This window comes from Ruditapes philippinarum, unplaced genomic scaffold (genome assembly GCF_026571515.1).
Source record: "Ruditapes philippinarum isolate M1 unplaced genomic scaffold, ASM2657151v2 ctg44_1_1_1_1, whole genome shotgun sequence".
NCBI lineage: Eukaryota > Metazoa > Mollusca > Bivalvia > Venerida > Veneridae > Ruditapes > Ruditapes philippinarum.
The window spans coordinates 156,151-175,726 of NW_026858399.1; the positions used below are offsets into that span (position 1 = coordinate 156,151).

A 19,576-nucleotide genomic window follows, 5' to 3' on the forward strand; every position below is an offset into this window, starting at 1 on the left:
GTTACACATGTGAAAGCCGGACAAGATTCTGGCCAATACTTTTGAGAGACATAATTATTTCATTGTAATCTCTCTTCATAATATAAACAGTTATGGTAGACATCCACCAGAGGATGTTTCATGCCAAATATCTAAGCTCTAGCTCTTTCGGTTTTTTACAAGAAGTTTTTTTAAGATTTTTCTTTTGGTTGCCATGGCAACTAGAATTTAGCATGGAATGGAATTCTTTGAACAATTCTTATAGAGATTCATGCAAGTTACATTCCTTTATAGTTTTAACAATATTGGCCTATTGGTATAGGAGGAGTTGTTGTTTAAAGAGTTTGACACCATTATTTGAAGGACACACAACTGATGCAGAGTGATCACAACAGCTCACCCTTAGCATTGTGCTCAGGTGAGCTAAAATCGGAATAAATAGAATGAAAGAAAAAAACCATTACCTATTGTTCTCCTAGTCACACAAGTACCTCTTTGTTTGTATGGATGGACAGACTGCGGAGGGTTAACCTAACGTCCCCTGCGGTAAAACAGGTAAGGGACTGAAAACAAGGGAAGCTTATGCCCCAAAAGCGCTCACCTGGGGATAGGCTGTCATTTGTGTATCACAAAAGGTAAAATGGTTAAGTTTACCTAAGTTGAAAATCTCAGCCCCTACTGTTGAGGTAGAAAGATATTCATATCTTATAAACTTACTAAAGATACATCAAGCTCCTTCAATGTATTAAAACTGAGGTATGCTGTTTTCAGGTAAGGCCATACCAAACCTGGGGTTCTGTCACCTCCGCAGATCTCCAGCAAGTCCTGCAAACAATATTTGTTTGTTTTTATTTCACCATGTATAGTTAGTAAAAATTCTGATATAAAAAGAGCTATAAAATCAATGTGTTATTTCTAAAACAAAATACCTTGATATGCATATTACATGTATCTGGAGAAGTAAAAGTAAACAAGTGGGCCAATGGCACCAAAGTTCTCACCAGAGGACAGACTGTTATTTGTGTGAAAGCAGTGAAAGATAATGTTAACACAGTGATGTGCACAACTAAGGATGGTACTCATGGCAGATCACTCCTGTAAAGTTTGGTTGAAATCCAATGAGTAGTTGGACAGGATTTTTCTATTTTTAGCTCTGGTGGCCATTTTGAAGAAGGGATGTGGTTCCTGGATGATACAGAATGTTGTTATGAGATAGACATTTGATAGACAAGTTATTTCAAAATCCCTCAATGCATGACAAAGTAACAGTCTGGACATGATTGTTGTGTAAGTGGGGACACATGGACGGACGGACATGAGCCTTAGCCGCGACACATTGTCTTGATGTGGTAGACATTTGCGCCAAATTATTTTAAAATCTTTCCATGCATGACAAAGTTACAGTCCAGACATGAATGTGTCTCTTCCAGTTCGAGAGAAAGAGTACCTTCAAACTATAAGTGTGACCTTAACCTTGAAGGTAGGGACATGGGTCTTAGTCGCGACATGTCTTCTTGATGTGGTAGACATTTATGCCTAGTTATTTTAAAATCCTTAAATGCATGACAAAGTTACAGTCCGGACACGAATGTGTGAACCTATAAACTAATTGTGATAAAGTGAACTTCAAAATGGTAGTGTGACCTTGACCTTTGAGGTAGGGACGTGATTATTGGATGTGACACATTGTCTTGATGTGGTAGACATTTATGCCAAGTTATTTTAAAATCCTTCCATGCATGACAAAGTTACAATCCGGACACAAATGTGTGTACCTATAAACTCTTATTGTGATAATCATAAAATGAAACTTCAAAATGTTAGTGTGACCTTGACCTTTGAGGTAGGGACCTAATTATGAGACACGACACATCGTCTCTATGTGGTAGACATTTATGCCAAGTTATTCTAAGATCCTTCCATGCATGACAAAGTTACAATCCGGACACAATTGTGTGTACCTATTAATTCTAATTGTGATAATGTGAAACTTAAAATGTTAGTGTGATCTTGACCTTTGAAGTAGGGACCTAATTCTTGGACGCGACACATCGTCTCGATGTGGTTGACATTTATACCTAGTTATTTTAAAATCATTTGATGCATGACAAAGTTACAGTCCGGACACAAATGTGTGAACCTATTAACTCCATTTGTGATAATGTGAAACTTCAGATGTAAGTGCGACCTTGACCTATGGGGTAGGGACGTGGTTCTTGGATGCAACACATCGTCTTGATGTGGTTGACATTTGTGACAAGCTTATTCAAAATCTTTCAATGTATGATTAATTTACAGTCTGGACAAGAATGAAGTGGGGACGCAAAGACAGACACAGACGGACAGACAGACAGACAGATGGACGGAGCGATTTTAATATGCCTCCCTTCGGAGGCAATAATGATAATAAATATAATAATGATATAAATATATTTCTTCTTCTAATGACAAGAAGTTATAGTTGTTAACATAAATTTCAAGTTCAAGGGGGAATAATTATGGAAATTGTCACACTAGAGTTATGGATCTTATCACACAACATGTGTGTAATGATAAGAAATTTATATTTGAAGTTTGAAGAAGAAACCTTAAAAAGTAAAGAAGTTATAATATTTCTTAAAGAAAATTCTAAGTTCAAAGGGTGATAAATCTGAAAATATTGCATCAAGAGTTGTGAACCTTGTCACATAAGATCTGGTTTATGATAAGTAATATGTATTTGAAGTTGAGGTAGTATAGTATCTTTAAAACTAAAGAAATTATAGTAAAAAACTAGAAACGGGTGCCCCCACTGCGCCACTGTTCTGTTATGACTCTAGGTTAAATATTTTTTGAAAACTAAAAATCTTTTATTAAGTAAAGGGCAAGAACTTTACATAAATCCACAAGAAAACCCCAAGGTGCATAAGTACACATGCTGACCAACATTCTTGTAAACTTTCAGGCCTACAAGTGAAATACTTTTTGAGCTATGCATGAACAAGTTGAAAATTGCAAATTCATACTACTGTAAGTCAAGGGCAATAACTCTTACAAAACAGAAAAAAATCCACATGCAAAGTTCCAGGTGCATAGCTTTACCGTGATGTGAATCATTATTCCTGTAATTTAGTGATGTTGATCATTATTCCTGTAAAGTTGGTTGATTCTAACTCAAGCACACATTAGGAACAAATAACAACATAATGAAACTGTTTTTATTAAGTCAAGGGGAATAACTCTACAAATACTGGATAAATCCACAAGCGAAACCCCAGGTGCAAAACTAAATATGCTGAGCAACCTTCCAGTAAGGTTTAATGACTATGTCAAATCCTTTTTGAGTTACATGCGACACAAGTTGAAAATTGCAAAATTTTACTAAGTCAAGAGCAATAACTCTAAAAATATTAAAATTTTCCACACAAAAATACCCAGGTGCACAACTACACATGCTGATCAACATTCCTGTAAAGTTTCATGACTCTAGGTCAAATACTTTTTGAGTTACATGCGACACAAGTTGAAAATTGCAAAATTTTACTAAGTCAAGGGCAATAACTCTAAAAATACTAAATATATCAAGACGAAAATACCAAGGTGCACAACTTCACATGCTGATCAACCTTCCTGTAAAGGTTCATGACTCTAGGTCAAATACTTTTTGAGTTACGTGCGACACAAAAGAGAACGGACGGACGGAAGGACGGACAGACAAGGGTAAATCTAAATGCCCGCCACTAAAGTGGGGGCACAATAACATTTTTCAAGTAAAATTATCTAAGTTAATGGGAGTATCATTCTTGCAATATTGGTCCTAGAGTTATGAACCTTGTCACATAAGATGTGGTTAATGATAAGGAACATAATTATGTTGATCCCTTAAGAAATAAAGAAGTAACAGTAAAAAATAATATTTTTTACGGAAAATTCTAAGTGCAAGGGGAGATAAATCTGAAAATATTGCTGCTAGAGTTATGAACCTTGTCACATAAGATGTGACTGATGATAAAGAACATACATTTTAAGTATGAAGTTGATTTCTTAAGAAATAAAGAAGTAACAGTAAAAAATAATATTTTTAAGGAAAATTCAAAGTTCAAGGGTAGCTAAATCTGAAAATATTGGTGTTAGAGTTATGAACCTTTTCACATAAGATGTGATTGATGATATAAGGAACTTATATTTGAAGTATAAAGTTGATTTCTAAAGAACTAAGGAAGTAACAGTAAAAAATAATATTTTAAGGAAAATTCTAAGTTCAAAAAGAGATAAATCTGAAAATATTATTGCTAGAGTTATGAGCCTTGTCACATATATAACGAACATATATTTGAAGTATGAAGTTGATTGCTTAAGAAATAAGAAAGTAACAGTAAAAAATAATATTTTTTAAGGAAAATTCTAAGTTCAAGGGGAGATAAATCTGAAAATATTGGCGCTAGAGTTATGAACCTTGTCACATAAGATGTGATTGATGATAAGGAACATATATTTGAGGTGTGAAGTTGATTTCTTAAGAAATAAGGAAGTAACTGTAAAAAATAATATTTTTTAAAGAAACTTTTAAGTTCAAGAGGAGATAAATCTAAAAATATTGGTGCTAGTGTTATGAGCCTTGTCACATAAGATGTGATTGATGATAAGAAACATATATTTGAAGTATGAAGTTGATTGTTTAAGAAATAAGAAAGTAACAGTAAAAAATAATATTTTTAAGGAATCTTAATTCAAGGGGAGATAAATCTGAAAATATTGGTGTTATTGTTATGAACCTTGTCACATAAGATGTTATTGATGATAAGGAACATATATTTGAAGTATGAAGTTGATTTCTTGAGAAATGAAAAGGTTATAGTGAAAAATATTTTACTGCACCAAAACTTTGATATGAAATCTGGACAGGGACGTGGGGGCAAGCAGGACAGCTCTCCATATACTTTGTATAGTCGAGCTAAAAATGAACAAAGGGTAATAACTCCAAAAATAGGCAAGCCAGAGTTACGGTTCTTTTGCACTGCACATCTACCATATAAGATCTATCTACCTACACTTTCATGTTGATATCTCTTCAGTTGTCCTGGACAAAGTTCAAAGTTTAACAAGAGGGCCATGATGGCCCTGAAATAGCTCACCTGAATATCAAACTCTTCATAACAAGGAACAAGCAATATTGTTATCTATCAACAAAGTTGATATAAAATCTAAATCTAAAACTGATATTACAAAGTTTATATTTGTATTTGAAACAGTGCATATGTAAAAAACATTACTAAGGGAAAACAACAGTTGCAAAAGGGTTTTTGAAAAAAAGAAGATAAAAGCATTTAAGCTTTTACTTTATACATACAGTTCACTCTCGCTAACTCGAATTTCAAGGGACTGGGTATTTCACTTAGAGAGAAATGGAATTCGAGTAGCGTCGATCTGCAGCCATTACGTTTGCATTCATACATGTATATACATGACTGTGCCTGATTGAATGTCCATCAGTAATAATATTAAGCACTGTCATGTTTAAAGTAAGCACTCATGACAATATTACGTCTATAGAAGCACAAAAACACATTTATTCAAACAACAATACGTCTAAAAGTTAGAGAATTTATCATCGAACAAGAATGAAAGTAGCATTTATCGTGAACCGGAAGTATGTATTAATGTATGAATATGTAAAATGACGGAACATTAATTATACAAATGTCATTTACGTTGATAACACCCATCCATACCTAGACTGGATCTTGATTTAGTTATATAACTGTTAAAATCAATTAAGTCCTTAAACCGATTAAAGTCACTTTTACGAAGTGTTAATAATACATGATGACCGACAACTAAAATTACAATGAAACATGTGAACCAGAGTGGCAACAATTGTCACATTGATGCCACCGACCTTTAATCAGTCGGTTGTTTTCATACTTTGACTTATTGAGATGAAAATATGTTGGACTTTAATTGACGGGACCAAACATTCCTTTCGACTAAACAGGAGTCTCAGTAAGTCAAAATTTGACCTAAGCAGAGTTAATGTACAAAGATAAAGAGGGCAATTTGACTAGACTTTAAGTCTTTGACTGACGCAGAATTTGAGTAAGGCAATTTTGACTTATTGAGAGTCAACTGTATATAGAAAATCGATTTTCCCGTTGGGTTGGGCCAATTTTGACCCCAGGGCTTTTATTTGAACAAACTTGGTAGACACACATAAGAATATTTTTTATGCTTAATATCTGATCTCTAGCCCTTTGGGTTTTTTAAAAGAAGATTTTTTTTTTAATATGTACATATAAGGAAAATCAATGACCCACCCCCCATTTAAATGGGGCAATTTTTAACCTAAGGGCTTTTATTTGAACAAACTTGGTTGACACTCACTAGAAGATCTAAGCTTTAGCTCTTTGGGTTTTCTAAAAGAAGATATCTTAAGTATTTTTCTTTTGGTTACCATGGCAACCAGAGTTTTGCATGGAATAAAATTCTTTGAAGACCACCAAAGGAACATTCCTGTGAAATTTGGATGAAATTAGCTTAGCTGTTTGAGGAGATGTCGGTTAAAGATGCATGCCTCCAGATGAGCCAAAATATTTCAAAAAAATAAAACTTGAGAAAAATGTATTGAGGTTTTATGAAAAGTAAAAAGACTAAAGATAAAAGTGATAATTTCCATGTTATTTGCGATTGATGGCCAATTTTTCAGTAATTTTCACCATATTTCTACTGCGTTACTAACGCAGAAAGGGTTAATTTTGCATATTATGACCTCTTTTTTGTAATTAACATTGGTTGTAAGTGCCGTTTTAAATGTGCATATTATTTTCTCTGTCAGCTTAACAATATTTTACTTTTGAATACATTTTCAAAATTTTAATGAACATTAGCAGGAATCTGGAGGCGTGCTGCTTTAAAGTAAAAGATTACGGACGACGGATAGACACCCACAAAATGAATAAAGGGTAATAACTCCAAAATTAGACAAGCCAGAGTTACGGTTCTTTTGAACTGCACATCTACCCTGAATGAGATCTATCTACCTACACAGTTTTATGTTGATATCTATTTTTTATAGTTTTGCGAATGTCAAAAAGTGGACTTTTTGCGTGCGTAAATATTTGCGAAAAATATGATTTTTTGAATTTAATACTGTTTTTGTGATCATTAATTAAAGAGATACATGTTAAGAATATGCCGTTATTGTTACCGTTCTATTAAATTGTTTAATACCTTAATTACTTATACTATTGTTTGAAACATACATTGTTAGTTTGATAAAGCACCTGATAACACATTTCTTTGTCATATTTTGAAGCATTCTTTTGTTGTATGAATAACCTGTTGTGTTGTTAACACATATTGTTTCATTAAAACATTTGTGATTTGTTAAGATTAAACTTAAACAAACAAGAGCTGTCACAAAACGTGACAAATGCCCCCGAAGAATTTTAGTTATAAACCACCTATTACATGTTAAGTGTGGTGGTAAAAATTGACAAAGTTCGAACCCCAGCAGTGAACTTTAAATTAGACAAAGAAACCTGGGTCTTGTCCATCTATGGTGACTTTATATTTTTAAATAAAAATTGAAACTTTCATGTATATGTATGTTACAGAGCGGACACAACAACCACAATTTATATGTATATAACATAAATATTGAAAAAGTTTAATCCCCAGCAGTGACCTTGAACTAAGGCGTAGGAACACAGGTCTTAAAGGGCAACACATCATACATTTATGATAATTTCAAATGTGAAATAAAAAATCTAATCCTTTCATGCATATTAGTTTCAGAGCAGACACGACCATCACTGCCTATATGTATATTAACATCAAAATTGACAAAGTTTGAACCCCCACAGTGGCCTTGACCTAAGTCATAGAAACCAGAGTCTTGTTCGCGACACACCATACATCTATGGTTATTTCATATATGAAAGAAAAATTAAAATCCTTTCATGCATACTGAAGTTTCAGAGCGGACACGACCACCACCATCTATATCTATATAACATAACAAATGACAAAGTTTGAACCTCCATAGTGACCTTGACCTTAGTTGTAGAAACCCAAGTCTTGTGTGAGACACACCATATATCTATGGTTATTTAATATGTGAAAGAAAAATTAAAATCCTTTCATGAATACTGAAGTTTCAGAGCGAACAGGACCACCACCTTCTATATATAACATAAAAAATGACAAAGTTTAAACCCCCACAGTGACCTTGACCTTAGTTGTAGAAACCCGAGTGTTGTTCACAACACACCATACATCTATGTTTAATTCATATGTGAAAGAAAAATTAAAATCCTTTCATGCATACCGAAGTTCAGAGCGGACTTTACCACCACCTTCTTTATTTATGTAATATAAAAATTTAAAATGACAAGATTTGAACCCTCAGAGTGACCTTAACCTTAGTCAAAGAAACCAAGGTCTTGTTTGCGACACACCATACATCTATGGTTATTTCATATGTGAAAGAAAATTACAATCCTTCCATGCATACTGAAGTTTCAGAGCGGACACGACCACCACCTTCTATATTTATATAATATAAAAAATGACAAAGTTTGAACCTCCACAGTGACCTTGACCTTACTCGTAGAAACTCGAGTCTTGTTCGCTACACACCATATATCTATGGTTATTTCATATGTAAAAGAAAATTAAAATCCTTTCATGCATACTGAAGTTTCAGAGCGGACACGACCACCACCATCTATATTTATATAATATAAAAATGACAAAGTTTGAACCTCCACAGTGACCTTGACCTTAGTGGTAAAAACCCCAGTCTTGTTTGTGACACACCATACATCTATGGTTATTTCATATGTGAAAGAAAAATTACAATCCTTCCATGCATACTGAAGTTTCAGAGCAGACACAACCACCACCTTCTATATTTATATAACACAAGAATTTGTAAAAGTTACCAACGTCCCACGCCTCAGGGAAGTTTTATATAAAGCATAAAACTGTGCTATTTCAAAAGATTGAGATATAGATCTCAGGACTTTCAGTCCAAAATTATGATCAATGCTAGATCTGCAAATGCAACAATAAACTTATTAAAGAAATAAAATGAAACACGGAATTTTAAAATCTATCACCTCTAAGTGTGACCTTGATCTTGGAGGTAGGGGTGCAGGTGTTGTGCATGACATATCATCTTATTATTGTAACTATTTGTGCCAAGTATTTTCAAAATCCCTTGAACTATGAAGAAGTTATAGATCAGACACAAAATATACCCTATAACAGACTTTGTTAATCTTTGACCTCTAAGTGTGACCTTGGAGGTAGGGACCCATGTTTTGCGCCTGACATATTGTCTTATTATTGTGATTATTTGTGCAAAGTATTTTTAAAATCCCTTCATCTATGAAAAAGTTATGGACTGAACACAAAATATACCATATAACAGACTATGTAAGTCTTTGACCTCTACGTGTGACCTTGACCTTGGAGGTAGGGACACATGTGTTACGCATGACATATCATCTAATCATTGTGACTATTTGTGCAAAGTATTTTCAAAATCCCTTGATCTATGAAGAAGTTATGGACAGGACACAAAATATACCAAAATACAGAATCTATTAACCTTTGACCTATTAGTGTGACCTTGACCTTGGAGGTAGGGGAGCAGGTGTTGTACTTGACATATTGTATTATTATTGTGAGTATTTTTGCCTAGTTATTTCAAAATCCCGAAGAAGTTCTATATCGGACACAAAATATACCCTAAAACAGACTATGTTAACTTTTGACCTCTCAGTGTGACCTTGAACTTGAAGGTAGGGATGCAGGTGTTGTGCATGACACATCATCTTATTATAGTGACTATTTGTGGCAAGTATTTACAAAATCCTTTGATCTATGAAAAAGTTATGGACCGGACACAAAATATACCCTGTAACAGACTATGTTAATCTTTGACCTCCAAGTGTGATCTTGACCTTGGAGGTAGGTGTTCTCCAAGTCACACAAGTACCTCTGGGTTCGTACGGACAGACGGATGCACCAGCCTATTTCTATATCCCCCTTTTTTCTTCGAAAAGGCGGGGGACAATAAAAAATGACAAAGTTTGAACCCCCACAGTGACCTTGACCTTAGTCGTAGGAACCCAAGTCTTGTTTGCGACACACCATACATCTATGGTTATTTCATATATGAAAGAAAAATTAAAATCCTTTCATGCATACTGAAGTTTCAGAGCAGACACGACCACCAATGTCTATATGTATAAAGCGGGACGGACGAACATGCCACTTAAATGGACTTACAGACAGATGGACGGTTCCATTGTAATATGCCACCCTTCGGGGGCATAACAAGCAATGAGAAAAACTTATCTCAGTAACTAGTTCATACAAGAGCGATCAGTAATCACATGTGTCGCCTCATGATGGCCAATTTCATGTTGGGACAAATTTTGTGACAGACAGACGGACGGACGGACGGACAGACGGACTACGGAGAAGTGATCCCTATATGTCGCCACTACTCCGTAGAGGCGACACAATAAAATGCTAAACTTATCTCAGTAACTAGTTCATATAAAATGCTGTATGGACACATGTTTTCAAATGATCAAAAAAAGTTTTCATAAAAAGGAATAAATTTTGCGTAATGAAATATTTGCCAATATTTTCTATTCGCAAAAATAGCAAATATTTCCATGTCGCAAAATTAACCACTTATACAGAATTTTCATACAAAGTTTCATGTTGATACCTGTTGTTGTTTAAGGAGTTATGTCCCCGACAAGAAAAGCAGACGGACAGACAAAGCAGCAACTATATGCTCAACCTTGTGGAGCATTAAAAGGCTTCAATACTGTTCAAATTTGGCACAAATGTTGACTGGACCATAGTCTTTGTAACGGCATACTCAATCTTAAATTTCCTGTTACCATGGCAACAAGGGGACATCTCAAAATTGCTAAAATCACTACTTTGTGTCGACTTTTCCATCAAAACTAATTTTAAAGTGCTGCAACTTCTCAACGGATTGAGATAGAGTCAAAGGCTTTTCAGCGTTGGTTACACGTTACTTTAAGGTCGACCTGAGGCCATTTTAGCCTCTTACAAGTCCAAAGAGAGGAGGGGGTCTGCTGCTTTCCCCCATCAAATCCCCAAGCAGAAGGGGGCACATCCCCCTTCTGGCACCCCCTTGATGTATCTATTTGATAGATGATGGTGCCGAAAAAGTGATCACGTTTTTTAACACCATTTCTCAAACAAAAACAAGTGTTTTGTGTCTAAATAGGGTATTTTTTCACTTTTTGCGGCCTAAAAAGGGGGGTGGAAAGGCATGAAAAGACGTCCATATGAAATAAGGGGTTAAAGAAATTGTTGATGCAAGCATGGACAGACGATGGACGACGGACAATGGGCCATCACAAAAACTAAAAGCTCACCTTGAGGATATTATCAGGTGAGTTAAAAAATACCTTTAATGTTTGCAAACTTTTTGACACAGTTATTTCTTTCAGCTGACCCCTCAATTTAGACAATCCTTCTACCATATGTATAGGCACTCTTTTAATTTCTAACATTTGCAATGATCTAAACCTGTGAATCTGTATAGGTGCTTTCATTGTGTAAGATCCATGTATAATCTGCAAACAAAACAAAATACATATAAGAAGTTTTGTTTTTTGTTTTTTTTTTTTAAATTTAAAATCAGGTTTTTGTCATTATTTCAAACAGATAATACAAAGCATATAAAAACAAGATAACCGTGAGTGAGTGAGCTCATGAAATGTCAATCTCAGACATACATTCCTACAAAAGTGGGAGCAGAAACTGAAAATTTCTTAACTCAAGAAGGATAACTCTGTCAAAAATCATCGGTTTAAAACCAAATTCAAACTTGACTTGTATTTTCTGCTTAAATACCATTTCATTTTCTTTCCAACATTCAAGAGAGGTAGATAACTTTGTCCAAAATCATCAAACCATGACCAAATTCAAACTTGGCCTGCCTATTTCTAAGATGTATCTATATGTCAACTTTGAGTTGAATGTGCCGGGCGGGGCAACGCTCGACTTATTACTTTTTCTTAAAGCAAACAAAGAAAAGTTTTAACAAATCTTAACGTTTCCTTTTTATAATTTTAATAGGACTGTCTTGTCACATTAGTTTTGTCAAAGTATGAATCCTTTCCATATACATGTATATCCACATTACAGAAGAAAAACAAGATTGCATTTGAGAAAAATGCTATGCCACCGCATTAATACAACACTAAATAGTAGTGTAGGAACAGATTTTTTTTGTTTCTATACAATTGAAGATTGTCATAATGCAAAGATCCCTGACCTATTTAATTCTTATTATAAGATTATAGTGGTTAAATCTATTGTTAATCCAGTAAAAGATCAGACTAGGATTATATCAATGCACTTGAGTCTAGTGAATTTGGTGGTGAAGGTCATATTTCACACAGCCTAAATTTCATGACTACATCAAAGGACAACATAGTAAGACACTCAAAATCTAGGTCAGCTCGTATCAAAGTTCACTTTACATCTTAATCTGTGCACATGGTTCAAATTTCATAGCTGTACATCAAAGGACAAGAAAGTAGGTCACATCATCAAAATCTAAGGGCGGAACCAATTTTGACTCCAGGACTATAATTTGAACAATCTTGGTAGAGGTTCACTTTGCAAAGTCTCATGCCATATATTTACCCTCTAGCCTTTGTCAATTCAGAGAGGAAGATTTTCAAGTTTTTACTTTGTACATATAAGGAAAACTATCGCCTCTAGGGCAAGGCAATTTTAACATTAGGGGCATAATTAAAACAACTTTAGTAGAGGACCCATAGATGATATTTTATATTAAATATCAAAGCTCTAAGCCTTGTACCTTCAGAGAAGAAGATTTTTTAATTTTTTACTATATGTACATAGTGAAAATCAATGACCCCTGGGGGTGGGGCCAATTTTGACCCCAGAGCTATTATTTTAATTTGTACAATCTTGCTAGAGGTTCACTACACAATGTTTCATGCAAAATATCTTAACTGTAGCCTTTGTAAATTTAGAGAAGATGATTTTTTAAGTTTTTACTATATACATATAAGGAAAACCTATGGCCCCTGGGGCGGGGCTAATTTTGACACTAGAGGCAAAATTTGAACAACTTTGGTAGCGTACCTATAGATGATAGTTAAATATTAAAGCTCTAAGCCTTGTACCTTCAGACAATAAGATTTTTTGATTTATAACTATTGTGTATATTGAAAAGCCATGACCCCCGGGGCGGGGGCAATTTTGACCCCAGGGCTATAATTTGAACAATCTTGCTAGAGGTTCACTACACAATGTTTCATGCAAAATATCTAACCTCTAGCATTTGTCAATTGCTAGAAGAAATTTTTTTAGTTTTTACTATATACATATAGTGAAAATCAATGACACCCGGGGCGGGCCGATTTTGACCCCAGGGCTATAATTTGATCAATCTTGGTAAGGGTCTACCAGACAATGCCTTATGCAAAATATCTAAGCTCTAGGCCTTTTGGGTCTTTACAAGAAGGTATTTTAAGTTTTTACTACATGTACATATAGTGAAAATCAATGACCCCCGGGGCGGGGCCGATTCTGACCCCAGGGCTATAATTTGAACAATCTTTGTAGAGGTCTACCAGACAATGCCTTATGCAAAATATCTAAGCTCTAGGCCTTTTGGGTCTTTACAAGAAGATTTTAAAATTTCTTCTTATAATTCCTTTTGGTTGCCATGGCAACCAGATTTCTGCATGGTATGAAATTCTTTGAACAACTTTGGAAGCCCTTCACCCAAGGATCAATCCTGCCAAGTTTGGTTGAAATTGGACTAGTGGTTTTTCACAAGAAGATATTTGAAGTTCTCTATGTAATCTATATAACACACAAACATACATACATACATACATACACACAGGTGAATCGCTATATGCCACCGCATCGCAGATGCTGCGGTGGCATAAAAAGCAAATAAAAACCAAAAAACAAGACGGCCATCATCTGATGACCCTATATCGCTCACCTTCAGGAATAGATCTTAAAAGTATTTTTCATTTTAAAGCCACTGACCTCCAGTTGGTAAAATGAAAAAAATGAAATAAAATTTCAAGTAAATGGTAAATACTGATCTAGTAAGGTTTATTGTAGAAATCCATCATTACTGACACCTTAATTCAAGAAAGAATATTGACTAAAGCGTTAATATATCAGGTTTTCTTTTCCATTATCTACTATGTTACTAGTGTAGTAGCCAATATAAATAAGAGAAGATAATTCATTTAACGCGGTCATGTGTCACAACAGTGATCCGAAAAAATCCCGGTATCCGGTATGCCCGGGATCGTTTATCAATTTTTGTCATTAAGTAGCCCCTATCACATTTCAAGCTTAAGGTTAAATCGATAAATCGGTCATCACATAATATGAAATAATTAATCAATTGTAATTTTTAGTGCCATGAATTACTACAAATATAAAAACAAAAGCAGTTATTCGTATCCCTATATGATTGATAAAAATCCCGGATTCCGTGCGTTATGGAGCATAGGTCACGACATTGTCCTGTACGATCACGAAATACTAGAAAAACAAGCAATTATCATAGTATTGCAAGCAATCCATAAGTCCCCTACCGGTAAGAACCCCAGCAACATCACTGCGGTATACCGTACCCCGGATATTGCTCGATATTATGAGGACTTTCATCCCATTTCGCGACTTTGAACGGGGAACGAAGGTAAGTTCAGCGACGATATTTTCCAAACTAATGGCTATTTCATTTATCTCAACGGGTTTTATATATCTAGAGGTATTTTTGTAGCTCTAAAAGACGTAAAAGTATTACAGGTATTTGTAAAATTGATTAAACTACCCCTAAACGATCCGCTGCTCACTAGAAAATATTGACCGCGATACTGTAGAATCGTTAGAAATTATTATATTACCAATATAAAAAAAATTGAATCGAGCAATTTTCTTATTCACAATCCAAGTATGCCTTGTCCAAATTTCAGGCAAAAAGTGTGAAAGTACAAAAAGATACAGGCCAAAAAAGATACAAGAAAGTGTACCGAGTATTGATTTTAAGTGTACAGAGTATTGCAAAATAGCCCAACTTTAGTGTACAGAGTATTGCAAAACAGAATGAGCACATTAGTATGGAAAATCGATATTTTTGTCTAATTTTCACGTCTGTTTATCGATTCAATTTCATTTTTCTGATAATGTACTGTTTATATGATATTTATTCAAATATTTCAGATTCACAATGCATTTTCAGTGTTAATACTGTTCTTTTCCTACGGGCAAATACAGAGATTTAATTTTCCATTTGATTGAAAATCACACTATGGATGAAATAAAGTGTGTGCAGGGTCGGAAGCAGGGTAGAATCATCAAAATTGACGATAAAAAACTTTCAATACATGTCTCAAGAAACTTTGATCAAGGAGACCCATCTCTGAAAAGGACAAGAATAAAAAAAAACATATGTAGATAAACATTAATAATAGGTTTTTACAGGGCAAGTTTGCCTTAAGAAACATATCGACGCACATCATAAAATATTGGCCCGAGGGCTTATGCCGTCCAAGCATGCCGGTATCGTCTTAACCTTTTACTGCATGAGCATAATGCGAAAAATGGCTGTTTTTATTGAATTATAATTAAGCCTCTTGTTACAAGTTTAAACTGCTATGAAACTATAAAAAATGCTGCAATACTGATCAAACTGGGCACAAATGTTAGCTGGACCATAGCCTGTGGAATAGCATGCTCAATTTTAAATTTCCAGTTACCATGGCAACGGGGGGCATCTCAAAATTGCCAAAAATCTCTATTTTGCGTTGTTTTTTCCCATCAAAACTGATTTCAATGTGCACCAACTTCTCAATTGATTGAGATAAAGTCTAAGGTTTTCGGCGTTGATTACACGGTACCTTTAAATCGACCTAAGGCCATTAAGCCCCCCACAAGTCCCAAGTCTTCTCGACGATTAGAGGGGCTACTGCCCCACTTCAAACCCCCAAACAGAAGGGGGCACATCCCCCCTGTGTAACCCCCTTGATGTACCTTTTTAATGGGGGTGGCGCCGAAAAAGTGATCACTCTTTTGAACAACATTTCTCAAACGAAAAAACAGTGTTTGGGGCCTAAATAGCGCATGTTTTACACTATTTGAGGCCTCAAAAGGGGTGGGGGTGTAAAGCCTTCAAAACACGCCTTTATGAGGTAAAAGGTTATAAGGAACATAACCTTTTTATTGCATCTGCTGCCCTTTATCTTAATCTTATCAAAATCCATTATTCGTTTTTTTTAGCTGTACCCGCTCGGCAGTCATACGGTAACTCATTGCTAAGGCGTAACAAAATTTCACGTGCAGACGGTCTGCCGTTGCCAGAGTGCAGGTGCAAAATGTCCGAAAGTTACCGTTATATGGATTTTTTGGCATAGTAGGAAGTCGGTTGATATTAGATATTGGCACACTTGCTCAATACCGTCTAATATTGACAATCTTGAGGCAGTATTAATGCACTTTGGATGCATTTTTTTACTATTTAAAGTAAGATATGCAATAAGTATTAACAAATTCTGGAAAGGTTGATCCTTCGATAGCAACGAGAACATTTTAAACACAGAAAACTGAGATTTTTCACGAGCAGAAATGAAAATCTGGATTATTCGCAGATGTTTCCAGTAAAGTACCTCCGAATTCTGCATATTCTGTACATATAGTGTAAACACAGTAAGAAATATTTAAAATTAAATGTGTTAAATACTTTGTGTTTACTACTTGCATTTACTCGTTATTGATAACCAATACTCGTTACACTAAAAAGCAATACTCGTGACACCGGCGGGCAACTCCAAAGCAATACTCGGTACACTGACATGTGTATTTATTCTCAAAATGCACTGTCATCTGAGGTTCTATTGTTGATTGAACATTTACAACATAAACATTATCATCATTATCACATTTCACTCGATTCAAATTTTTCTTTTAAGGAAGTATATGCACAAAAACATCAAATTTGACTGATCCGAGCTCATTTATCACGTGAGCAAAGAGACGAATTTTACCTCCTTATTACATTTCAAAGCTATTTCTCAACATTTTGGGGGTTTCAGTAACTAGAGAAATTATCGAAGTATTTGTTTTTCTACAAAATTTATATCAAACCAATTCAAAATGACTAAATATCGTCACTAAACATACCTTCTTTCCTCGTTCAAAGTCGCGAAATGGGATGAAAGTCCTCATAATATAGAGCAATATCCGGGGTACGGTATACCGCAGTGAACATTCTGATGGGCCATTGGCCATTCAGTTATACCATTGAATGAATGAATGACATCAATGAACTTAAATCTTTTGAGTTCTAAGTTTGTATATATCAAAGTAATGTGTTAGTTTCCCTGCCAAGTAAGGAAATTATGTTTACACAATAGATAATCGAAAGGTCCAATTTTCTCAGGATAAATAAGTATAACAAATGTTTCAACTTTTCTCTATTTTAAGTAAATTTGTTGGAAAAAATCTTGTCATATTATTATGATGTGGGAGTTTGAAGTAAATCCTAAAAGGAATGAAGAAGTTGGGAGTAAAAAATACCAATTTCTCGAAAAAGTTCAAGGGGGGCATAATTCTGAAAATAGTCTTGCTAGAGTATTGAACCTTTTCACATATGTTGAGTGATAATAAGAAACATACATATGAAGTTTGAAGCAGATACATTAAGAAATAAAGAAGTTATTAAAAAAAAAACATTTTTTTCATGAAAATTCTAAGTTCAAGGGAGGTAATTCTGATAATTTTTGTGCTAGAGTTGTAAACCTTGTCACATATGATGTGGTTGATGACCAGAAACTAATATTTAAAGTTTGAAGTAAATACCTTAAGAAATAAAGAAGATATAGTGAAAAATCGTAAAAATCAGAATCAGAAATCTTTAAAATTCAGTGTATTTGTTGCCATAGCAACCAGAATTTTCAACATAGGAAGAAAAGAACAAGAGGGCCATAATGGCCCTATATCGCTCACCTTAAGGAATAGACCTTAACTGGATTTTTCTTATTTAAAACAAGCAACAGGTTTATAAAATTCTTTAATGTTATTTAAAGGTTAGTGTCAAATGTAAAGTATTTTTGACCAACAGCAACAGGAATGCAAACGAGTCTATAGAAATTACCTCTTTTTTCTTTTCTTTAAAATATAGGTTGCTAAAAAATACACTCCCTGTAGTGTGTTTACATCATGAAAATTTTAACAATGACATCATAATTAACCAAACGAAGTACAAATTTGGATAATACTTCAATAAAAATGGGTCAAAGGCAAAAATGGCCGACCAAATAACATGACTCATGAGGCTGTGATGTTACAAAAATTTCCTACCATTGACCATTAATGTCGAACATTTAACTAAGTCAGTAAACAGGAAGTGGATAAGCGATAGAACTGAACTTGGAACCACATGTTAATGCAGTCACAATACCAAATATCAAGAGGCTGTGATATGTAGTTGCTGAGAAAACTGTTACGGAAATTTCCTTCCATTTACAATTAATGCCGAAAATTTAACTAAGTCATCAAACGGTAGTTGGATAAGCCACATACCTAAAATCATATCCCATTGTATGTGACTACATGTTGATGCTGTATACCAAATATCAAGAGGCTGTGATAAGTAGTTGCTAAGGAAATTGTTACGAAAAATTCCTACCATTGACCATTATTATGAATTTAACTAAGTCAGTAAACATGAAGTGAATGAGTGACAGACCTGAAATCGAATCCCATGGTATGGGTCAATGTGTTAATGCTGTATACTAAATATTATGAGGTTCTGTAGAGTAGTTGCTGAGAAAACTGTTACCAAAATTACCGGGCCATTTTTCAAAAATGGCCCAACCAATTAGCATGCCTGCCTGGAATCAAGTCTCAATACATGATGGTAAACAGTATTTTTTTTTGCATATAATTATGTAAAATTTTTCGAAAACCAGTATTATAGTTGTAACAGATATCCCATTAGTGTTTAAATATTAAAATATTTTTGGATAAAAGTGTTTACTCAGGGGTATCATGTTGGGGACAGGATCTAACCCCCAAGTATCTGCGGTTTATCATATTAGGACACCACTTTCTACAAAAACTTCTTCCTGTTCACCTGAGTGGCTCTATACACAGGTTTAATCATAAAATTAAATCTTGTAAAATGTTATAAAAAAAACAACAACAAACAGCAGGGATCTCAGGAAGGTCAGAATTTCACGTGGCAAACTGTTTGGCCAAAAATTTTCATGAGTCAAATCAGTTTTTTCTTGTGTTATTTTTCTACATGAATCATTTTCATGTTTCAAAAATTACTGTTTTGGAAGTCATTTAGAGTAGATTTTCAAGTTTAAATTGATAACTATTGTAAGGTTTGGTAATTTTTAAATTATAAGCTTCTTAGTTAACAACATGATGAAGATAATTAAGTATTTCTAGCACCATGGATAATTACCATAATTATTGTTCCATTTTCACTTACATTTATTGAGGTGAATAACACATGTGTACATGTATTATTTTAGAAATCATA

General features: G+C 34.4%; 1 protein-coding gene across 1 annotated transcript in view; it reads right to left on the minus strand.

Annotated features, from left to right (window-relative positions):
- LOC132753071 (uncharacterized) overlaps window positions 1-19,576 on the minus strand; it is a gene marked incomplete at its 3' end in the record, with an annotated part of 221,807 nt that overhangs the window by 154,032 nt on the left and 48,199 nt on the right. The window contains 2 exon segments of the mRNA XM_060743482.1: window positions 697-804; window positions 11,424-11,591. Coding sequence (XP_060599465.1) covers window positions 697-804; window positions 11,424-11,591 — 276 coding nt within the window.